A 23458-nucleotide genomic window follows, 5' to 3' on the forward strand; every position below is an offset into this window, starting at 1 on the left:
GACCACCAGAAAACATTGTACAGATGCAGAGGTGCTTGTTGAGGGGGTCTGAGGTTCAGACCAACTTCTCTAACCTGCTCTGTCTAGGAGGCATTAGTAAGGAGAAGGAACTCTTTTACAATTAGTCCCCCTAGACTAATACCTAGAATAGGTACCTTTTGGTAATCAGTCTAGACAAACTACCATTCTATTAGCATAGATTTGCACATCGGCACACAGAAGACGTTGCAGTGAAGTGGTATCTGCAAAGATGTCATTTGGGGTCTGATGGATTCAGACAAGTTTTAAATGGAATCTCAAAGTTTGATGAGGTGCCAGAAAATAGACTATTTTCAGTAGCCTGTATACAAGTGAGCAGTAAAGGCCAAAGGATGGTATTGGCATTACTTTAAAGCAGTGGCTCTGAACTAGGGGCAAATTTGAACTAGGGGCAAATTTGTCTCCTGGGGTATATTGAACAACGTCTGGAAACATTTTTTTTTTTTTTTTGATTGTCAAGATCAAATTAAGTGTGAGAGGGAAGTGCAGGGTGATACTGGCATCTAGTGGGTAGAGGTCAGAGATGCTGCTAAAATCATACACATACACAAGATAGCCCCCATGGAAAGGTAGACTCCATTCCAAATGTCAACAGTGCCAACTAAGAAACCCTGCACCTTCCTTATTTCCTTCTAAGAGGAGGAAACCCCTGACATCTAAAATTTTATTTTATTTAGATTAATAAGCCTCTCTTCCGAGGACCTGACCTTTAAGGAAACTTGGTTCGTAGCGTATACTTTCCTGATGCTGCTGCTAAGTCGCTTCAGTCGTGTCCGACTCTGTGCGATCCCTGAGACGGCAGCTCACCAGGCTCCCCCGTCCCTGGGATTCTCCAGGCAAGAACACTGGAGTGGGTTGCCATTTCCTTCTCCAATGCATGAAAGTGAAAAGTGAAAGTGAAGTCGCTCAGTCGTGTCCGACTCTTCGCGACCCCATGGACTGCAGACTACCAGGCTCTTCCGTCCATGGGATTTTCCAGGCAAGAGTACTGGAGTGGGGTGCCATTGCCTTCTCCTAATTCCAGCTAATTATAGCGCCTTAAAGTGTTCACAAGTAAAAAAGTTATTTGAAGGTGATTGTTTTTACTTGCTTAAAAACAAAATCCTCAGCTTGAATAAAATAAAAAAAAATTCTGATTTTCACTCTTAAACCCCTTTATATTTGCCTATGCTCAATCCAAGTTCTCCCAGAAACTGAATTGAGATATAGAGAGGGTAAGATCTCAAATCCACGACTGGAGAGACTGTGTTTCATGGGGTTAAAAAAACATGAAATTCTACGTCTTGGATGGCACTCCTAAGGAAGCGTTGACTTCCACCGCTCTTCTTAGGGCATTTATCAGCTACCCTACCAGTTTTAATATTACTATCCCGTCTTCAAGGACTGCCTGCCTTTCGACAAGGCCGACAGGTAACGCACCCCAGCAGATCTCGCCGGACAGCCCCGAATGCCTAAGCACAGCCCCAAACGCCGCTGGACGGTGGGCGGAGCGGGCTGGAAGGCGGGGGCACCGATCTCCTCTGAGGATTGGAGCCCCGGGCAGCCCAGGAAGGTCGAGGGTGTGCGGGGTCCCCGGCCCGCCGGAGGTTGGAGGGGGCGGTCCCGGCGGCGGGCGCAGGCGCTTGGCGAGGCGCCCAGGTCCTACAGCCCGGCCCTCCGCGGGGTCCGCCCTCCGCCCGCGCGAGGAGGAGGGCGCGGGAGCCACGGCCGCCAGGACCCGCCCCCTCGCCTTCCCGAGCGGGCGGCGGGCGGCGCGGGGAGGCGGGGCCGCGGCGGCCGGCAGTGTCTGCGCCTCGCGGCCTCGGAGCTCGCAGACGCTCGGGGAACATGGCGGCGGCGGAGCCGGCGGTCCCGGCGCTCCCCGGCGGCGGCGGCGCGGGCGCGGGGGCGCCGTCGGGCACGGTCCCCGTGCTTTTCTGCTTCTCGGTCTTTGCGCGGCCCGCGGCCGTGCCGCACGGCGCGGGCTACGAGCTCCTCATCCAGAAGTTCCTCAGCCTGTACGGGGACCAGATCGACATGCACCGCAAATTCGTGGTGCAGCTCTTCGCCGAGGAGTGGGGCCAGTACGTGGACCTGCCCAAGGGCTTCGCGGTGAGCGAGCGCTGCAAGGTGCGCCTCGTGCCGCTGCAGATCCAGGTGGGTCCCGCGGGAGGGCCGCGCGCCCCGCCGCTCCGGGTCCCCGTGCGTCCCCGTCCCCGCCGCACTCCTCAGGTGCCCCGCGGCGGCCGGCCCCGCGCGCCTCGCCGACTGGGAAGGGCCGCGCCGGTGTCGCAAGCCTCGTGAATGGCCCAGCCCCGGCGCCTGTCCGAAGGTGACGGTCACCGGCTGTCCTCCGCCAAGGATGGGGCGTGGGCCTCCCAGCTGGAGGCGGCGCGCGCGAACGCCCCCACGTGTGTGGTCCTCAGCCTCCCGCATCCGCTTTGTGTGCCGGGAGCAAGTCCCAGCCGCCTGCGTAACCCAAGGGCTGTGCAGAGTAGCTGTGTTTTTCTTTGGGGTGATGCAGAACCGGGGAAAAGAGGTTGTGCGGAGTGTTGGCCTTGGGGTTTGCTCCCGGAGTTGTGTTTACCACTTGCGGAAACACAAACTTCTGGAGTTCTCTCCTTTCATCCCTCCTCTTTTCCAGCTTTCAGCTCCTTTGATCTTCAGCCTTCCCTAAGTGAAATAACCGTGTTTAGCCTCTTCCTAGTAACTGTCAACTGAATCTGTTGATTACACGTATACATTTGACTGCCTTGAAAAAGTCATTCGAATCAGGCTGCAGTACCTTCTTAAATACACAACTTTAGCCAGACCATTCTTTCCTGGTAGTGCTGGCTGGAAAAGTTGTTATACCTGAGGATTATTTTATAGCTTTTTAATATTTTTAAAAAGCCGTGTTCTTATGCTGCACAGATCTGCCTCCTGGGTTCTTTTTGTGCTCTGCTCAGAGGATTCACTCGAGGATTTACACTGTTGCAAAGCAAGAATAAAAGGTGTATTTTAGGTACTACACCGTCAACAGTTTTTTGGTTGAGAGACAGGTAAGCCATTTCTTTGGAAAACCGAACTGAAATGTGGGATTCAGGTTTAGAAGTCACTTTGATATTCAGGTGTCATTTTCTGACGACTGCCCTTTAGTTTTTTTTTCAGTTGTAGTTGTCTGAGAAATTGATCTTGTTTGCTATCACTCTAGCACCCAGTCCAGAAACTTCCAAAGCAGGTACTTTAATCAGAGGACAAAGGCTGTGAGATTACACGGTCAGCCCTTGATGAGCCAAAATAGAGGCAGGTACTTGGTGTCTGATACCCTAGAATTTGCCCTGCTCTTGGGAGTTGTGGTTGATAGGGGTTTGCTACTCCCCATTTCTTTTGTCTTCAGGAGTTTTCATGGCGGACACCTTCTGCAGTCTTCCTTGTCAGTCTGTTTAGATTAATGCTGCCAAAAATACCGAAGAAGTTGGATGCACCTTTGACAAACCCATTAATAAAGGCGAGAATCCAAATACTAGCTGAAGAGATATGGAGCTTTACTGAGGAGGCCGACTTCTTTGTGATGTTTCCTGTAGTGGTTGGGAGGGAAGGTGGGCTGTTACCTAAGAGATGTTATGCTAGACTGGTGCCCTCCCCAAGTTTTTAAGGCCTCCCCCTCCCCCAATAATAGGATTTTTTTTTTAATTTTGAAAAATTCAAAGTCTGGGTCTGACAACTCTTTTTAACTAAAGAAATTAATAATATGTATGTATCTACCTGAGATGTCTTGTACATTCTCAAAAGGCATTATGTAATTCAGGACACATGTGGCTTTTGAAATATTTTGCTTGGTATTGGAAATAAAATAATAGTTTAAGTTTTTGTGGTGATGTTTAAAATAATAATTATAGTAGCACTACTCTGCCCCATCCATTTGAAAATGTAATTATTTTTCACCAAATAGGCCAAGAATACCTAAGCATCTGTTACATGATACTTAGGATATTTTAAAGTATTTAAAATATTTTTATATTATTTCAGTTTAGTAGTCACAGTAGCTTGACCTCTTCAGCCAGGTGCCTCCCCAAGCTTAAAAATAGATAATGGGATGTAGAGGGTTGCACACTCATACCATGTATATCCATATGCTTATTCTGATACCTGTTTATACCTTCCATATGAAGAGAGAGATATATGTGTGTGTGTATACATGCTCACACACATGTATGTATATATGTATGGATACTCCCAGAAGGAAAAGGGAAGATATTTCTTTTCATGACCATTTTACTATATTTTTTGGAGCACAACTGTATAATCCTGAAGACATGGACATTTCATGGCTGGACAAGAATTTAAGAGTTCATTCTGCATTTGAGTGGCAGCTGTAAGTGCCTGGAACAATGAATGTAAACAGGGGTAAGACCGAATTCATTCTCCTTACCTAAAATCTTACTGCTTCATTTTGCCAAAGAGCAAAACATGTAGGAAATGGCCCAAGGTCCCATGGTAAATAAAGCATGTGAAGGTCCTTCAGCTGGCCACAGCATTCATGTTCTCTTTTCATGCTTAGTGATTATATCAAGCAGAATGGGAAACAAGTCACAAACTTGGGCTTGTAATATCAGTTGTTTTGATGCTATTTATTCCTTCTGTGGAACAGATGCCTGTCAGTCAGAAAGACTCAAGGTGGCTGTCAGGGAGACCATGCTCAGGGACAACAGGCTCCTTCTACCAGAGGCAGGGAGGAAGAGCGTGTTTGGCCACATGTCATCCATGGCTTAAATAATGCCATTTGTGATTTCGGAGAAGGCCTTATAGCCTCTGCAGCTCTGGCTAACATCCTGTATATTCTAGAATGTATTCTCAATTTCCACAGGGGTCTAAGTTTGCTTTTAGGCTTGTACTGACTGTTGCTAATGACCCTGCAAAACACACAGCCTGCACTGGTGGTTGGTTTGCGGTTCTATGGAGATTCATCTTTAAGACCCCCATTGCCAGTATTAGGCTCTGATAACTTTTTAGTGTCTTCCTTTCTGAAATATTCTGTAACAGTGACCGAGTATCTGCTGACAGCTCAGGTAGCTAAAGACAGCTCATGTTTCAAGCACTTTTTATGTGTCTTCAGCTTTCTCAAAATGCTTGAAGTCTGAGGCATTTTGAGACAAAGGGGAAGAAATATAAATGAGAGGCTTATACAGTGGGAATGTAGGTCATTTTTATGACTTACAAGTGTTAATTTTTCACAAGGTATTTCCCAAGTTTTAACTAATGGAGAGTTCAACCCTGGAAACTCATGTAAATTTGATATCATACCACTACCAGTGTATTTTTCCAACTTGTCACCAGGGAAGGCAGAACCCAAGTAGAAGAGAGGAAGAAATGGAGATGGTTAAGGGTGACACCAGTTAGAGGATTTTACTTGAGTACGTAGGAGGGACGGCTCTGACAGCTTTGTGTGGGCAGAAGATAAGGGCTTTCCTGGGAAGGTTATTTTGACCTTCTCTGAGGTGTTTACTTGGGAAGGGATTCTGCTCCAGGTTTTACCTTCTTGGAAGTGTATTAGTATGAAGATTATTTTAAACAGAGGTGTGGCCATTTTATAGCTAGAAGGTACCCCGGAGTTCAGGGTGGGAAGGAAGAGAAGGCATGGTTTGAAAAGAAAAGGGAAAGGACTTGGGTCTCCCTTGGGCTTGCTAGTTGGAAGGCGGTGATTTTTGATTTCAGAACCTTTACCGTGGAGTGTGTAGGAGGAGCAGGTAGATAAGCTAATGCTCAGAACTCTTGAGTTAGAGAAGTAGGCAGGGCTTTTCTCAGGAGGCTGACAGTGTCAGGGGCTCTGGAGATAACAGCTGAATCCTAAGGGATTGTCTCTCACCCACCCACTCACCTTGTAAAAAATTTAATATTTCAAATTACTGCCCAAAGCGTTGTACACATTTTGCTCTTTGTGGATACATGAGAGGCTACCTGTAAATAAACTGTGTGCCAGTGGAAGCTATGATCTGTGTTCGGGATTTTTTTTCTACGTTTAATTTGCCAGGGGGAATTCAGTGTAGATTCACATGTCACTGTGTTCCTGGGATCTGGTCAGCTTCACCGTCACCCCAACATCAGGTATGATGTAAAGAACCCCTCTGTCCTCAGCACTGAAATGGGTGGAGTTGGCTGGCCTCCCGCAGGCAGTTGGAAAGCTAAAACTTTAACTGATAAGCTTGAGTTGTAATCTTAATGCCAGTCACATTAGTGTTCACAAAGGTGAGTAGGTTGCAAAATAAGAGTGAAATAAATATTCTCTTGCAGTCTAAATTAAAAAGCCCCAAACCTATTTTTCCAGAAACAGATCATGTACCAATAATTGTAAGTCTTTTGGTAACATTTGGAAATCTACTTTATGAACCATTTCTTAATTCTCTAGACTGTGCTAACAAGTTAGATGTTATCAATGTTTCTCTATATATATTTCTTGGTTTCTTAAAGGATCATATTAGTAGTAAGTGGTATTTTAACCTCATTATTGAAGAACTGTTTTTAACATGTGCTAAACTTGAAAGCACAGAGTATGTTTCCTATAAGAGGGATGCACAGTAACCTAATACTTTTATTGATAGATTTACATGAAACTGATTTGTCTTTGAAATAGCCCTATGCTGCTGCTAAGTCGCTTCAGTTGTATCCGACTGTCCGACCCCATGGACTGCAGTGCACCAGGCTCCTCTGTCCCTGGGATTCTCCAGGCAAGAACACTGGAGTGGGGTGCCATTGCCTTCTATGTAGCCCTATGAGGTAGCAACTATTTTTAGTACTTTGTTACAGATTGAAGTGAAGGTGTTTAGTTGTGTCTGACTCTTTGTGACCCCATGGACTGTAGCCCACCAGGCTCCTCTGTCCCTGGGATTCTCCAGGCAAGAACACTGGAGTGGGGTGCCATGCCCTTCTCCAGGGGAGCTTCCTGACCCAGGGATTGAACTTGGGTCTCCCACATTGCAGGTAGTTACTTTCAGAGCCACCAGTGAAGCCAGATTAAGAAGCTGCTGTTTAGAAATGTTAATGATTTGCAATTGAAATTAGTGAAGTTGCCATTTGAACTCAGATTCTGATGCCCATGGGCTGACCTGTATTGCCTGGGAGAGTTGTGTCACAGGCCTCTGTTTTGAGTCAGTATTGAAACAAAGCCTTCCTGTACCTGTGGCAGTCACGTTTCCTTGGAAACACTTCTCAGTGAAATAATGATACCTCATATTCCCTTCTGGACCCCTCTCCCAAGCACATCATGCCTATATTGTTGCTGTAATAGACTACTAAAATTTTCAAAACACTGCATTCACAAGTTCAAACTTCAGTCATTTCTAAAGATACACAGTTTACTCACTGTAGTCACTTGCTCGGGTGCTGCTGTAACACAGTACCACAGACTGAGTAGCTTATATGACCAAAATGTATGTTCTCACAGTTCTAAAGGCTTTAGGTCAGATTTGGGTCTTGTGAGGACTGTGAAGGAGAAGACATTTCATGCTTCCCCTGGCTTTTGGTGGTGGGTTGGCCGTCTTTGGCATGGCTTGACTTGTAGACATACCACACTGATCTCTGCCTTCATGTTCACATGGCCTTCTCTGTGCTCAGATTTCCCTTTTTAATGAGGATGCTTCTCATGTTGGATGAGGCATCCACCTGAGTTGGGAAGGTCCCCTAGAGGAGGAAATGGCAACCCACTCCAGGATTCTTGGCTGGGAAATTCCATGGACAGAGGAGCCTGATGGGCTGCCGTCCATGGGGTCACAAAGAGTTGGGACACAACTGAGCACGCACGCACATGCTGCTCCAGCATGACCTCGTCTTAACTGACTGTGTTTTCAGTTTCCAAATAAGGCAATACTGGGGTGCAGTACTGGAGGTTAGGAATTCAGCATCTGAGTTTCGGAGCACACAGTTCAACACACAACTCTCACCATGTGCTACGTTTATGGAGAGATCAGAAGTGGCTCACCACGTATCACTGAACAAGACCAGCCATCGTGTTTGTGCCTGTCCCAAGAAACCAGGGGGACCAAGCAAGGGAGGAGCAGATTCCTTGCAGATGTAGCAGCTGTCGTTAGAAAATGCTCAGATCACATGTGGATGTGAAGCAGGGTGAATACTGTTATGATCATGGTAGTCATGGAATTTGGGTATGAAGAGTCTTTTGACTATGAAATCTAAGGTCAGATTCTAGCTATGACAGTTAAGAAAGTGGGCAAAAATTTTATACTTGAAATTTGTCTTAAACTATTGCTTGAGGAAGCTGTTGATTGTGATCAACTTTTTGTGTTGAAATATGTATTCAATACATTAAAATACATATTTTTTATGTATATGTGTATGGTGATGTATATAGATATATAAATATGTGAAGGTGTGTGTATATAAACATTTTTATATGTGATTTCTTCAGACTTCTTGAATATGTGTTGATCTCTAATTGCTACACGTTTACCTAGGACAGCATTTGGTCAAGTCCACTTTTAATTTGCGTTCTTGGAGTTGCAACATGTCTGATGATGAGCAGCACTTTTAGTTATCTGCAAGGTTTTGGTGTGTGAAGAGTTTCTGAGTCAAATTATGAAGTCCCTGGATTATAGAGTCAGTGTGTAATTTAACAGTTACTGAAATTCATGTGGAGTTGGGGTGGATAAGGGGTTGATTGGATATAGTTAGAGATTTTCAGTAGTTTTTTTTTTTTTTTGTAGCCTCAGCTCCTCCTTTTTCTCCCTTGTATGGTATAGAGATTATTTATAAAGTAGTGGCTTTTCCCACTACTGTTATGACATAGGGAGACCATTTAATTTTTTTACCTAAATGTTAAATTTTAGAATAGTGTTGATTTACAAGGAGAGTTGCAAAGATAACACAGAGAGTTCATGTATATGTGACATAGTTTTCCCTCTTGCCAACATCTTCCATTACTGTGGCATATTTGTCACAACTAAAGAACCAATGTTGTTAGTACATTACTATGAGCTGAGTGCCACACTTTAGTCAGATTTCACAAGCTTTTTCCCTAATGTCCTCTTTCTGCTCCAGGATCCAATCCAGGATACTAGTTATATTTAGTTGCCACATCTCCTTAGGCTCCTCTGGGTTATGACAGTTCCTCAAAGCTTCATTGTTTTTAATGAGCTTGACAATTCTGAGGAGTACTGATTAGATATTTTGGTAGAATGATCTCAGTTTGGGTTTATCTGCTGTTTTCTCAGTGCTTAAACCAGGGCTGTGGGATTGTGAGAGGAAGATCATGAAGGTCATTCTCATCACATATCCAGGCTGAATACCATCACCCTGACTTCACTGATTGCCTCAGTCTTGATGGCCTGGCTGAGGCCGTATTCATAATTACCCTCTCACTCGATTGTCTGTTGTGAGGAAGCAAATTGCTCAGTGCAGGCCACATTCAAGGGGTGTCCACTCCTGGAGAGGAGAATATCTAGGCATTTTTGTTTCACGAATTTATAACCAGTCATCTCTGCTCTCACCCCCTGTCTCTGTGGCTTCTTTCTTTAACTGAAAGTTTAGAGATGATGGATTCCTCTGCTGGAAAGGATTTCAGGGCTGCGTTTGCTGACCTTCTCTAATATGACATATGTCTGATGAGGTCCCCTGCCCAGAACAGATACCTCACAGCTGTAATGAGGTGTTGGGAAGCACTAGGTAACAGGAACCCTGGGAGACCACAACTCTGAATAATCGAGGATTTCTCAGTAGGTATGGTTTTATTCCTTTAACATCCCAATATTCAATAGTTTGACCATTTTATATGGTAGTCCTGAAATATTATGTAACTGATTTTCTTAATGAGTCTAAGACAATGATTTTGTCCCAATTTATAACTTAACATACAGCTTGTTACTCCTTCATTGGAGTCTAGACTGAGAACTGGTTGAGTTTCGATCTGCATTTACTGTATTTTGAATCTCTTCTTCCTCGGCTGTTATTCCTTGCTGCTATCTGTTTGCCTATCTTCAGCAAACTTTCACCTTTGCTGTTTCTTACCTTATGTTAATTTATAATCCAGGCAACCAAACTTGCTAGGAATATATACAGAGTTAGTCCTTACAGTCTGAGATAAGATCTCAGAGCTGGAGATCCAAGTAAGCATAGGCTGTCGGTGTGTTAGTGCGTGGCTATCCAGCATACCCTGGCAACTTCGTAGAGTTTTATTTTGCCTGCTTGCTGGTCTTCATATGTTGTAGAATGGCAGGATTCCTGAGTTGCATCACAATTGTTTTAAACAGGGCAATTGCAGCTAAACCACTTTTCATCGTGTTCCTTCAACACATCATTTTTCACTGGGGACCCCTGGTTCAAAATAATATATATATATATGGATTTTGAGCCAAGATTTAATATTTCCTGAGAATTTAAGATACATGATCATAAATAGTGGTTGGTTTTCAACCTAGTACCTTAAGTACTTATATAGTCATCAGATTCATTGCTTTTGATAATGACTGAAAGGAAGCATGGTACTTGGCATTAAAAATTTAAGTAAAGAAGCAGCCAAAGATGAGCATATATAATTCAAAATGCTTGAATATTTATTTTAAACATTCTTTATTGACAGAGGAGGAAAACCGTCTAGGTAGTTTTAGAATTACAGATGGTACTCCCATTCTCACATGGACATGCTGTTGGACTGCACGTGGTTAATCAGTACACATCTGTAGAGTTAATACCAGAGGGAGATTAAGGTGCCAGAGTCCTTCAGGCCAGGATGCAGATAATAAAGTACGTACTGACTAGAGCGGTCATACTGCTAAGGATCAAAGATTCCTCTTAATGATTCATTTAATTCTTGGAGTAATTGTTTCTTAAGTGTGATACATGTGCCGAGGTACTAAGGCAGAGTCTAGGGTCAGGCTGCTGGTGAAGCCACCACCTTTGTAATCAGGACTCAGGTTTCTCTAGAAAATTAGAAATAATTATTATCTGTTGGTGTTTAGGTTCATTAGAGGGGAGCCTTAAAGGGTACCAAGAGCAGTGGCATGGCCTCATTCAGGATCAAACTGCGTCTTTTCCAGAGCTTCTCTAATTTGAGAAGGTGAAAAGAAAACCACAGTGGGTTTTTTAGAACTCAGTTAGATTAAATTCTTGTATTTAACAGTGATTTTTCACTTTTTCGGAGATCCATGTTGGGCCCAAGTTATTGTAGTAGACCAACTACGGCAATTAATGTAAAGCTTGGTAACCTAATACCCAGTTTTCACTTTGGTTCATTGATTTTCTTGATTGTGATAAATACGTGTAAGAATTCAGATGTCAGGTTTATGTCTCTCCATTTGACAGTGGGGATGTGGTTGGCATCATTTCATTGCTTTTTTTTTGGAATTCTTAAGGTATTCTTGAGAATACTGACTTAATATTTCTGTCTTGATAATAGCAGTAATTCTAGATTTGTTTGTTTGTTTGTTTTTTCATGTTTTGTTCCACAGTCTCTGCTACAGATTATTTTAAATTTTATTCTTTGTACTTGTAAGCAATCTTGTCATCAAATTTATTTTACTATTTTTTATTATAAAAGTAATACATACTTTTAAATAACATTTAGCAAATGTTTTAAAACAGCATTTGAAAAACAGAAGAAAGGTACTGAGAAAAAATATTATCAGCATCCCTAACTATGTAACCACTTGTCAATATTTTCATATATTTACTTCTACTTTTTATTCATATGTTTAGAGTTTTGAAATACTATTGAACTGTGCTCTTTTTAAAATTAACATTAGATTATAAGCATTTCTTCTTAGAGGTGTGCATTTTTGAAAACATATGCATATACTATTTTAATAGGCTAAACATGTTTTGTGAAATCATTTTTTGTATTGTCAATTCTTGGTTTATTTCAAATTTTCACTATTAAAAGCAATTCAGTGGACATCTTTGGGGATAATTTTTTTTCCTATTATTCATTTCTTCTAAACAATAGTTGTTAAAATTGACTTAATGGGTCAAACAGTAAGAATGTTTTTCTCTCTTTACTGACCTCCAGCTGAAAATAAATGTCACTGTATAACAAATGCTAAATCATTCTTTCTTTTTTTCTCAGCTCACTACCCTGGGAAATCTTACGCCTTCAAGCACTGTGTTTTTCTGCTGCGATATGCAAGAAAGGTTCAGACCAGCCATCAAGTATTTTGGAGATATTATTAGTGTGGGACAGAGATTGGTATGCTTACTTGTTTATTTTTTCCAATTTGCTGAAGCGTGATATACATTCATACACAAATGTATGTATATTGGTACTTATCTTTGTGCTTTTTATTTTCCCCCCAGTTACAAGGGGCCCGGATTTTAGGAATTCCAGTTATTGTAACAGAACAATACCCTAAAGGTCTTGGAAGCACTGTTCAAGAAATTGATTTAACAGGTGTAAAGCTGGTACTTCCAAAGACCAAATTTTCAATGGTATTACCAGAAGTGGAAGCAGCATTAGCAGAGATTCCTGGAGTCAGGAGTGTTGTGTTGTTTGGAGTAGAAGTAAGTACCACTTGTTCTGTTTTGGACACAATATCATTTGTAGAAAACTTGTTATTTCCAGAATGTAATTTTGTATATAGAATGTGTGTGTGTGTGTGTGTGTGTGTGTGTTAGTCGCTCAGTCCTGTCTGACTCTGCAACCCCATGGACTATAGCCCACCAGGCTCCTTTGTCCATGGGATTCTCCAGGCAAAAATACTGGAGTGGGTTGCCATTTTCTTCTTCATGTATACAGAATACTATATAGGTAAAAAGAGCTTCCCTGTTGGCTTAGTGGTAAAGAACCCACCTGCCAATGCAGGAGACATGGGTTTGATCCCTAGGTCGGGAATCCCCTGGAGAAGGAAATGGCAACTCACTCCCGTATACTTGCCTGGAGAATCCCATGGACAGAGGAGCCTTGTGGGCTACAGTCCATGGGGTCCAAAAAGAGCCAGATATGACTTAGTGACTAAACAGCAACAACTGATAGAAAATAACCCCCCCCATTTATTAAATGTTGACTGTTGTCAGGGCACTGGTCCAAACACTGTTGTATCCTTTAATTTGTTAAACTCTCAGCACAATCCTCTGATCTAAGTACTTTGGTCTCCTCATGTTATAGAGATGGGGAAACTTAAACACAGATGTTGTGTGTCTTGCTCAAGGTCATACAGTTAGCTAAAGGATCGAGTTGCATTTGAATGTAGGTTGATTGACCCTTGGGCCTTTACTTTGAACCACTACTCAGAACACACTTTCATCAAAGATAATATGTTTACTTATGTAGGAGTTATAGGAGTTCATCTTGGTCATGTTTTTGTTCTAGAAAACCTTAGAAGTCATGTACCTCATTGTCCTTCACATTTGAATCATGTACATTTTTTTTTAAGGAGAAAATATATTCGTGGATTCTTAATACTGATTGAAATGATTTTGGGGGCTTTTTTGACATGTAGAAGCAGAGTATAAGTATTTATTCATAGCTTGTAAGAATCTCTTGAACTGAAATTATAAAATTATGAAAACCATAAAAACAATGAAATCCAAATAATTCAAGACACCCATGATGTTTTTATAGTAGGTTTCATAGTAGTAGGTTTTAATAGTAGAAAGATGTATCCTCAGTTTTATATGTATATTAAATATTTCTGTATTTTGACTTCAAAACTGACAAAATAAAAGAAGCCTATTTGTATAAATATGTCATGCCAAATCTTGTTGCTGACTTTTATACTTTTTCTTATTTGTTCATCATTATTAGCTCTTACGTGTAATCAAAATAATCTTTGAGCAGTCCTCCAGTGCTAACTTTAATGATTGTTAGTCTATAATTTTCCATGGCTCTCTTGTCATGTGAAGATAAAGTCAGCTTTGTCGCATTATTAAAATCTGCTTTCATTGCTTATATAATCCACTTATTGTTGGAGCCTGTTTTTACTCTTTATTCCCTGCCAATGAATGATACAAGTTTGTACTTGGAAAGCTGAAATCTGTATAATGCATTTGCTGGTGATGTATACTGGGTATTTTTTGCCTAAGCTACACGTTATTTTTAATTTGGCCTACCGTTACTACTGGGTGTCTTGTAACAACTCAGTTTTCCCACCATTATCTCAGTCGACAGTACTGCAGACGCATTCTTTGTGTCAGGCATTTGGTGTGAAAACAGAAATAAACCCGACTGCGAGTGGCATCAAAACCGAGCAGTAGTAGTCAGCTGAATGAAGGTCATCCAGGTGAGATACAGATGAAAATATCAGGGGAAAAAAAATGCTCACAGAGCTGTAAGAATATGTTCAAGGTCCCCAGGACAAAGACCGTTGATGTAATTCAGTTCCTGACTTTACAGAGAGGAGACCAAAGCCAGAGATGCTGTTTATGCTCTAGATCACTGGTGGGCTGAAGGTACAACTCGATGTAGGACAAGGTCGTTCAACCTGTGGTGCTCTTTCAGCTCTACTGCATTGCTGCACATTTGTAAAATGCTTGTCGTGTACCACAGTCTTACATGTGGGTTTTTACTTTCCATCTAGACTCATGTGTGCATCCAGCAGACAGCTCTGGAGCTCGTTGGCCGAGGTATCGAGGTTCATATTGTCGCGGATGCCACATCATCGAGAAGCATGATGGACAGGATGTTTGCCCTTGAGGTAAGTGTCCTGTTTTAAAATAACTTATTTACCAAGACTTCCAGACAAATCTGGAGAATATTAAATATGTAACAGCAATGAAAATTTACCTCTTAAATTTGAGCTTGGTCTGACAATAATGAGACTCGCCGATTTCCAAGGTCTCTACTATGCACAACCAGCCTCTAAGATCTCACCATCATATCCTGTTCTACATCTGCTCTGTCTTTATTTCTAGGGATGCTAAACACTCCTTTACATCTTCTGTCCTAACTTTACTATAGTTTTGCACAGGAACTAAGAGGTATTCTAGTAAGCTTACTCTGAACTATTTAAAGATTTGCAAAGTAAAAGCATCTCATCTAGGCTTAACTTGATCAAGGTCTATCCAAAACCTCGTGCCTAGTGGGCCTCAGCCTGGTTCAGCCTTGTGTAGATTTCGTCAGACTTGAATTTCTGGAAATAGGCGTGTCGCTGACGGTGGGCGCCACGCATACACAGTGTTTAATGGCTCTGCGTGGCGTGTCAGTGATTTTCATCAGAATTGCATAACAGTAGCCTTACGTAAGCAATTCCTATTCTGAGACTATTGAAAAGCAAACTCCCACAATTAATCCTTTGAAATCTTCACATTGTGGATCTCTGTCTGTTTTGTTTAATTCTAATTCTATCATAATTTTAAAGTAATGTCAATCTGGATTTGAATTGCTGAGTTTTTAACTAATTACTTTTATTGAGAATGGGAAATGTAGATTTTTTTTTTCTTTTTCTTGAGACTCTCCAGTGTTTCATGCATAAGCTGACCTATGAGCCACTTTCTCTGTAGATTGCTCAGTCATCTCTCATAGTCTAAAATGTTCCCTAGGGTGGTGAGTTCGGCAAATAAGTATAAGAAAGAAAGACGAAGGGTCAAGTCAGTGGGGAGGGCTGATGTGGAAGCCTGCAGGGTAGCTGGCAGCAGCAGTGCTTTCAAGGCCCTGGTTGGCCATCCCTTCTTTTATTCCTGAACAGGGAGGTTTTATTAATTTTATTCAACGATTTTCAAGTCCATTTGGACTATCAGGTTCTCTGGTTAGTTTGATATTAAGTATTGCTTCTTCCCCTCTCAGCAGAGAACTTTAAGCTCTCCCTACAGTCAGAGTTAATCAACTAACACTTTCAGATTTTCTTAGTAATCTGATCCATCCGTGAATAACCTTTATGGTAATGCTGAGGTCCAGAACTTGAAGTGTTCCTAAGGAAGCAAAGAACTTAAGAACGTATAAAACCAGAAATTTTCCTTTCTTGTAAAGAGATTTCAAGAACTTTTGTCCTGTGTTCATTTACATTTTTCAGACATGTCTTTATTATGCCATTTATCACAGAAAGTTGTTATTGCTGGCAGTTCTGTCTTTTACCAAGACTCAGAATAAAACAGTTGGCTTTTTAATACATGAGCCTCGTTCTTTCAGAGGTAGCCTGTAATCTTACTGATCAGGAGTCCAAACAGTAGAGGGATAATACAGGTTTGAATGCAGGTTCTGGCATTTTGTAAATTTGTGTCCTTGGACAAATCACCTAATATCTTTGCCTTAGATTTCTCATTAGTGATATGAAATAAAATTCATATTTTTATGGCAAAATAGAAAAATGTAAACTTGAAAAACTGTTCTTTGCCCTTTGGTTTCCTCTTTCCCCCCTACTGTGTATGCATATTATGCATCAAGCACATCTCCCCATCAAAAGAAATAACCTGTTCAACTGTAAAGAGTAGACAGCTCCTTGAAAGATAATACTCCTTCTTGATTGTCTCAAGGGTCATGTGACCCACCACAGTGGTGCTTGGATCTGGATTCTATAAACTGTCAATAATTTATCATTTCATGTACAGCCCTCTGTCTCAAAAAACTTACATAACTGTGCTTTGACATCTGATGGGCGGAACTGTTCTCAGAGTTTTCTGAGGGGCTGTTCCCAGGTTATGATCAGCATCTTGGCTGGAGTAAAATTTTCCATTCCTTTTTTAGATCAACTGATTAATTTTTTTTGTCAGCAGTGAAATAGAAATAGTAATAGTCATTATGTGGGAGGATTTTTGTGAGGATTAAATGAAATACTGTATTGGTAGTCCTTAGTGTCTGACACAATAAGCACTCAAGTGTTAGCTGTTGCTTTTATTTGTATTGTAGCTCTTATTCTTTTCTTCATGAGCTCCTTCCAATCAGAAATATATAAGCATATATCAGCTTCCAAGACCCGAAAGGGACTAGTCTTGAGAAGTTCTGAGGAGGGAAGGAAAAAATATGGGCTGGGGTGGATTTCTGCCTGCAATGCAGAAGACACAGGAGGCACAGGTTCGATTCCTAGGTCGGGAAGATCCCCTCGAGGAGGGCATGGCAACCCACTCCAGTATTCTTGCCGGGAGAATCCCATGGACAGAGAAGCCTGGTGGGCTACAGTCCATAGGATCGCAACATGACTGCGGTGACTGAGCTTGCACAGAACAGCCAGCATTGCTTGGGGTCACAGTGCTGAGGTTGGAGGGGAGAGAAGCAGGTCGAGAGGTGATGGGGGAAGATGTTCCACATTTCAGACTTTTCCTCTCGGTCTGAAGTTTCTATGGAGGTGTTTTAGTTAGTCCCTCAGTCCTTGGGAGAAATGTTCAGTCTCCTCTTTTCTTCTGTGACTATGAAAGTGAAACAGCGATCTGGTCAGCTCCCCTTCTTCTCTTTCCCTTGAGAAATACAACTACTTGAGATCGTTCCTGAGACTCCCCACCCTGCCTGTTCAGATCGTTAAATTCATAAGATTTATCGTTACTGTTATTAAAACTTCTCTGCCGGGATCTGTGGTGTGTGTTCTGCTCCTCACAGTGCTTTGAGCACCTACCATCTGCCAGGCATTTTTCTTTCAACTCATAGTTGCAGGGTAAATGTGGGAGAAGACAGAATAAAACCCTCTCTTGAACTTGATGTCCTTGTACTTCTGAGAAGTTGTTAAGTGTTGCTTGGGAATTTAATGGGTTTAGTCTTTTTTTTTTTTCCCTCCTCTGCCCTCTAGGAGGCTGTCGTGTATTTTTAGGTTTGTGGGTCAGAGTAACCTTTCTTTTCCTTTGGCCTAGTTGGACTGACTTTGTAAGTCTAAGGGAAGAACTCTGGAAGTCAATTAAGCCAAGTACCCATTTGCATTAAACAGCTGGAGTTTTAATTGTCCCTTTATGCTTCCCTGGCGGCTCAGAGGTTAAAGCGTCTGCCTCCAATGTGGGAGACCCGGGTTCAATCCCTGAGTCTGGAGGATCCCCTGGAGAAGGAAGTGGTAACCCACTCCAGTATTCTTGCCTGGAGAATCCCATGGACAGAGAAGCCTGGTAGGCTACAGTCCAAAGGGTTGCAAAGAGTTGGACAGGACTGAGTGACTTCACCTTCACCTTCACCTTTTTAAGCCAGGAGATGAAGTGAGTTTGGGACCAGTGTCTTAGGTGTCCTCACAGCTCAAGGTGGTGAGTGGCAACCTGCCTGTGTCTGGATCGAGTGCCCTGTTCTCTTTCTGCTCGGGCACCGTTTCCAGTTGGTGCTGGGCAGGTACCATGGGAAGATGTGTTAGCCTGACCTTAGCTTTCTTAGCAAAGGCATGAGCCATGCCTTCCCCTAACACAGGTTCTTGGCTTGATTACAGTTATTGGTTGTTGTTTGTTTTTTGGTTTTGTATTTTTGACCACACCTCGAGGCAGTGAAACTTGTGCCCCCTGCAGTGGAAGCATAGTCTTAACCACAGGACCTCCAGGGAAGTCCTGTGGCTTGATTACTTTTGAATATGCTCAGTATTGGCCATACTTTATTGTTGAAGTTAAGTAATTGTATGTAGGTTTCTGTTTACTAAAATGTTTTTGTGTGTGTGCCTCTTGCGTTCCAGCTTGTCCCCGGCCTTGGCCTCTTAGCATTCCTGAGAGCTGTTGGCTTAGAGTGAACCTGGTTCTGGTCAGCAGAGCACTGAGAAGCTGTGTCTTTGCTGGGTCATTGCATTTCTTTCTCAGACCTGGGAACACTTTTCTGATCTTCTGCCTCATGAAAGAACTAGAAAGATTACTGAGAAAATTGATGCTTCGTTAGCACTTTGGAATATAGAAAGCAGTTCCACAGACATTGAAAGTATGATTCAGATTCAGGCTGACTCATTGAAAGGCCATTGATTCAACGGAACAGTAAGGAAGGCAGGCCAGCCAGGGAGAGAGCTGGGTTTAGGTGACTCGACGTTCGGGGCCCTGAGACACAGCTTGTCTTATATTTATTGCCCACCCTCCTGTCTGAAGCAACCACACAGTCCTTTGAGATTTCTAAGGGTTTTGACTTGACAGTTAGGAGTTTACTGAAAAGCAAGGAGGAGTAAATTAGTCTCCAGAAGTCTTTAAAAAACTCAGAGACAACTCATCATCTGGTTATTTGTCCCAACGTAAAGGACACTGGCAGCCTTGCTTATTTCTTCCTCTTTTCCTCTGTGACTGCTGTTTTTTCATTTCTCAAGACTTGTGATCAGCTGCTCCTCACACTCCTCTTTTCTGGTGGTTGAGGCCCTAACTTGCTATCTGATAAGTAGGCCATGGCTTATACTCCCTTCTCGGTCCTTGGGGATAAAAAGGAAGAGGCTGTCAGTGGGAAGGTTGGGCCTATGGATCTGTAGCCATCTGAAGGCTTTACTTTGGCTCCATTGAGATGTCCTATTTATTCGAGTGATGCCCGTTATGATACGACACTGATTCACATGTTTTTTTCTAACTTGCTTAGGAATTGTGTCTAAACACCTCATCTTCTACAGCTCTTAACACTGGATGTTTCATGGGATGACAAACAGCTGGTCTCCTTTTTCCCCTAGCGTTTCTGAGAAATATATCCAGGAAATGGGTCTCTACCCTGGAATTCTCTTCCTGTCCCCGCTCCCACTCTTTACTGTGCTTTCTCTGCTTTGCCTTCCTTCCCTTCTCCCTCTTCATCCCTCCTGCGTACTCTCTCCTTGTCCCCTCCTGGAGATGTCTGTCCTTAGCTTTATTATGATTCCACTGGGACGATGTAGCAAGGATGTTCTTTGACCTGTCAGTGAAACTCTGTGCAACCTTAAATTTTATACTCTTGTTTGTGATTCTGGAAAGCTTATGATCGTGGCAAGGGTGGTGGTTCTGTTATCATTCACGGGAGTGTTCTTAACCTCACACGAGGCTTTTCTGCCACCCATGTTTTACTTATGGTATATAAGTAGGTATACAGTTTAACAAAGGGTATACAGTTTAATGTCAGATATTTGGAGAGAGGGAAAAAGAATTTAAGAATCATTGTTTTACAGTCCTCAGCCTTGATCCCTTCTGTCTCCGGCACATCTAAGTCATTATATTGGCTACCTTTTTTCTTTTTCTTATAATGTTAATAATTGGGACTAATATTAATAATACTGAGAATCATCCTCATGGGTTTCTGATATGGCTGGTTTGAACTGTCTCCTTGTCACTGAATTTGATGGTATGGCTGAGCACCGTGGTTTTTATAGAGGACACTAGCATGTCTCACTGTGCTTTTTGCGGTTTTAATACAGTGTTCATTCTCATGCTTATTTCTTGATTTGTGTTTATCTTTTTTTTTTCCTTAAGCGTCTTGCTCGAACCGGGATCATTGTGACTACAAGTGAGGCTGTTCTGCTACAGCTGGTGGCTGATAAAGACCATCCAAAATTCAAGGAAATTCAGAATCTAATTAAGGCGAGTGCCCCAGAGTCGGGTCTGCTTTCCAAAGTATAAGACATGTGAAAGACTGGTATGCTACTCACTGTCAGATGACAGGACTGTAAGCCCAGACAAGCTCTTGTCTCTCGTAGAATTAAAATGTTAAGTCAAAAATTGGCTCCTTTTTTGCGCCTCTTAGTAAAACTTAACCAGTTAGACCGTTTGGGTACCAGCATTTAGTTACACATGTCAAAGGCTTCAGGTGCTGCTTAACTTCTTTTTATGTTAATGTGCTTTTATTTATTAAAAAAAAATGTAATGGAGGTGCCTGTTTTGTCTATACCGTATACACTGATCATACTTTCAAAAGTGCACACTCTTGTGAAGTTTTCCTATACTGTCACAAAGACAGAGATCTCCCAGTAACGGTTTGACCTTTGTATCATTGTAAGATGTATGTTATGATGTTAATATGGATTCAGTGCTTTTGCTTTACAGGTTGATTGAAGTAGGATTATTATATGAGAATTTGAAAACAGGACTCTGGGTCTTGTTACCCCTTTCACTCACAATGCAGTCAAGTTATTTATTAAGTTGCATTGGTTTAACCAGACGAAGTCATGTTGGATAATTATATACCTTTCTTAATTATGTTGATTTTCTTCTGCTCACCATCACTAATTCTCTGTTAATGTTCTCTTTTTTAAATTGAATCTTTTACCTAGAAGGACTCATTGGGTTATTACTTATATTTTTGATTTTGTAAACAGATGGAATGATAGCAATGTCATATCATTTGTAGAGGGCTCTTTTAAGATCTTTGAAGTATTACTTTAGCTGAATAGCTTTATAACCATCTTGAATACATCTTCTAATATGCACTAGATTTAGCAAAAAGATAAAAGACTGGATAAAATGTAGTTTTAAAACATCCATCTTCTTGTTTGATATTTTCTCCACATAACATCCAATTACTGTTAATGCAAAAGGTCTCAGTAATAATTCAGTAGTATTAATTTTGTAGTGATTACTGCCATTCAATAAATTAATTTTCATTTAATACTTATTATAGGGTTTTAAAACATTTTTTTAATGTTATGTGAACATGAAACATTTCTGTCTTTTGTATTAAAGTAATTAAAGAAAATGTATTATGTGAATGAAATCATTTTGTCCCCCACAACATGGATCTTTGATTATTATTCCAGGGATTTGAATATTTATTTAGGGGTATAAAATTTTTATATTTGTAATCTTTCAACTCATGGATATTTTCTAAAAAGGAAAATTCTTTGTCCATGGGAGTAACTGGATTTTATTGAAGGGCCTTCTTAATTATTTAAAAGCAGTAGAATTTTTTTTTTAAAACAATGTAACAAAAGCAATATAGCATTCTTCTTATGGTTATATTTAATTGTTTTTCTCAGCAAACTTGTGTGTCAAAAAAGAAGAATCAAAGATTTCTACATGTTTTAAAATAGTTTTTAGTAAATTTAACCTGGTGCTCCTCAAACTAATATGAATACAAGTCACCTGGGGATCTTGTTAAAATGCTGAATCTGGTTCAATAGGTCTAACTTCTGTGCCTGACATTTTACATTTCCAAGAAAGCCAGTTTCCATCAGCACTGCTCAAAAAGGACCATACTTTATAAGTAGCAAGGATTTAACTATCATCACCTGTTTTCCTCCATGGAGCCCTGGCTCTTCCTTTCCCTTGGAACACCACCCCAGTGAAACCTTTTCACAGCTGAAAACAATTCTGTGACCTTGAGTCAGTCTCCTATGGCTGTGTTAAATTACCACAAACTGAGGTTTAAAACAACACAAATAATAATACAGTGGCATCTTCCAGGCCAGTAGGTGAGAAGTCTGAAATGGATTTCACTGGGCTAAAACCCATCTTTCCCACTAGAGTCTAAGCTCCTGGAAAGCAGGACCTATGCATTTATTCTATACTTATTCTGAAAGCTTATTTTGAGTACATCTAGATATTGCTCTATGTGCTAAAGATACAAAGATGCCCATAGAAGCTGAGAGTTTGGTACAAAATCAGATATAGCGTAACTTCTTAGTAAATGTGAATTGAATTATGTCAGAGGTTCAGGAATGTGAATACAGCATTAAAGTAATGCTGTATTTAGAGTAATATAATTTTGAATTCTGCCTTCTTTGCTGATCATGCAAGCAAGGTGACAAGGCCTTATTATTGTAGGAAACCTGAATTAATTTTAATACATTAGTCTTGGAATTGGAAGTGTCTGCAATTTTGTAGGGTAACAGAATTCTTTTAACTGATGTAAATAAAGACCTTGAGCACATAAACTAAAGAAGAGTCCAGTATATTGAATTGCATGGAGGGTAGAAACAGGATCAAGACACATCATTTATTGAAATATATGGAGAAACTTTAAAACATAAAATATTTGTAAAATTGAAAATAAAAGTGACAACTTGTTTTAACCAGGAAACCAAATACCCTATAATACCAATTTAATTATCATATTTCTCTAATTAGGAAGAATATTTTCTCTTTAAAAGTTGTTATTTTGGTAGATATGACTCTAGATCTGGGTGAAAGTTTAAAGATCATGATCTTGCAGGTCCATTTCTGCTGTAAAATTCTACAACCTGGACTTCCTTACAGTAGTTGATAATTCTAAAGATTATCAGAAGGAAAGGGGGAGAACAGTAGGCTCTGTTTTAGAGTTTGTGAAGCTGTATACCATTTACAGTGCTCAGAGCTCAAGGGCTGCTTCTAGTGCTGAGACCTTTCCCTTCCTTTTCTTCAATCTGGCCTTCTTTCCTGATGGTTTTTAATTAATTCAGGAAAATGGCTGATAATATGAAAATCGTAGTTTCATATTATGAAAATAATATGAATTTTCATTCATATTATAATGAAATATAATGTTTTCATTATATTCATCATCAAATAACTACAAACTCATATTCTGAGATCCTTAATGTCACTTAATCCTCCATGGAGCTTTATTTTCACTGTTTAAGGTGGCTCTGTGGTAAAGAATCCATCTGCCAATGCAAGAGATGCAAGTTCGATCCCTGGGTCAGGAAGATTCCCCCAGAGTAGGAAATGGCAACTCATTCCAGTCTTTCTTGTTGGGAAACCCCATGGACAGAGGAGCCTTGGTCCATGGGTCACA

At 41.1% G+C, this 23458-nt stretch overlaps 1 protein-coding gene across 1 annotated transcript; it reads left to right on the forward strand.

Moving 5' to 3' along the window:
• The first annotated feature begins 1807 nt into the window (after positions 1-1807).
• Positions 1808-21361, forward strand: ISOC1 (isochorismatase domain containing 1). Its single transcript, XM_027547038.1, has 5 exons — positions 1808-2175; positions 12068-12187; positions 12295-12498; positions 14514-14630; positions 20224-21361. The coding sequence occupies exons 1-5, from the start codon at positions 1867-1869 to the stop codon at positions 20368-20370; spliced, it is 897 nt and encodes a 298-aa protein (XP_027402839.1). The 5' UTR covers positions 1808-1866; the 3' UTR covers positions 20371-21361.
• The last annotated feature ends 2097 nt before the right edge of the window (positions 21362-23458 follow it).

Source organism: Bos indicus x Bos taurus, chromosome 7 (genome assembly GCF_003369695.1).
Source record: "Bos indicus x Bos taurus breed Angus x Brahman F1 hybrid chromosome 7, Bos_hybrid_MaternalHap_v2.0, whole genome shotgun sequence".
NCBI classification, from domain to species: Eukaryota; Metazoa; Chordata; class Mammalia; order Artiodactyla; family Bovidae; genus Bos; species Bos indicus x Bos taurus.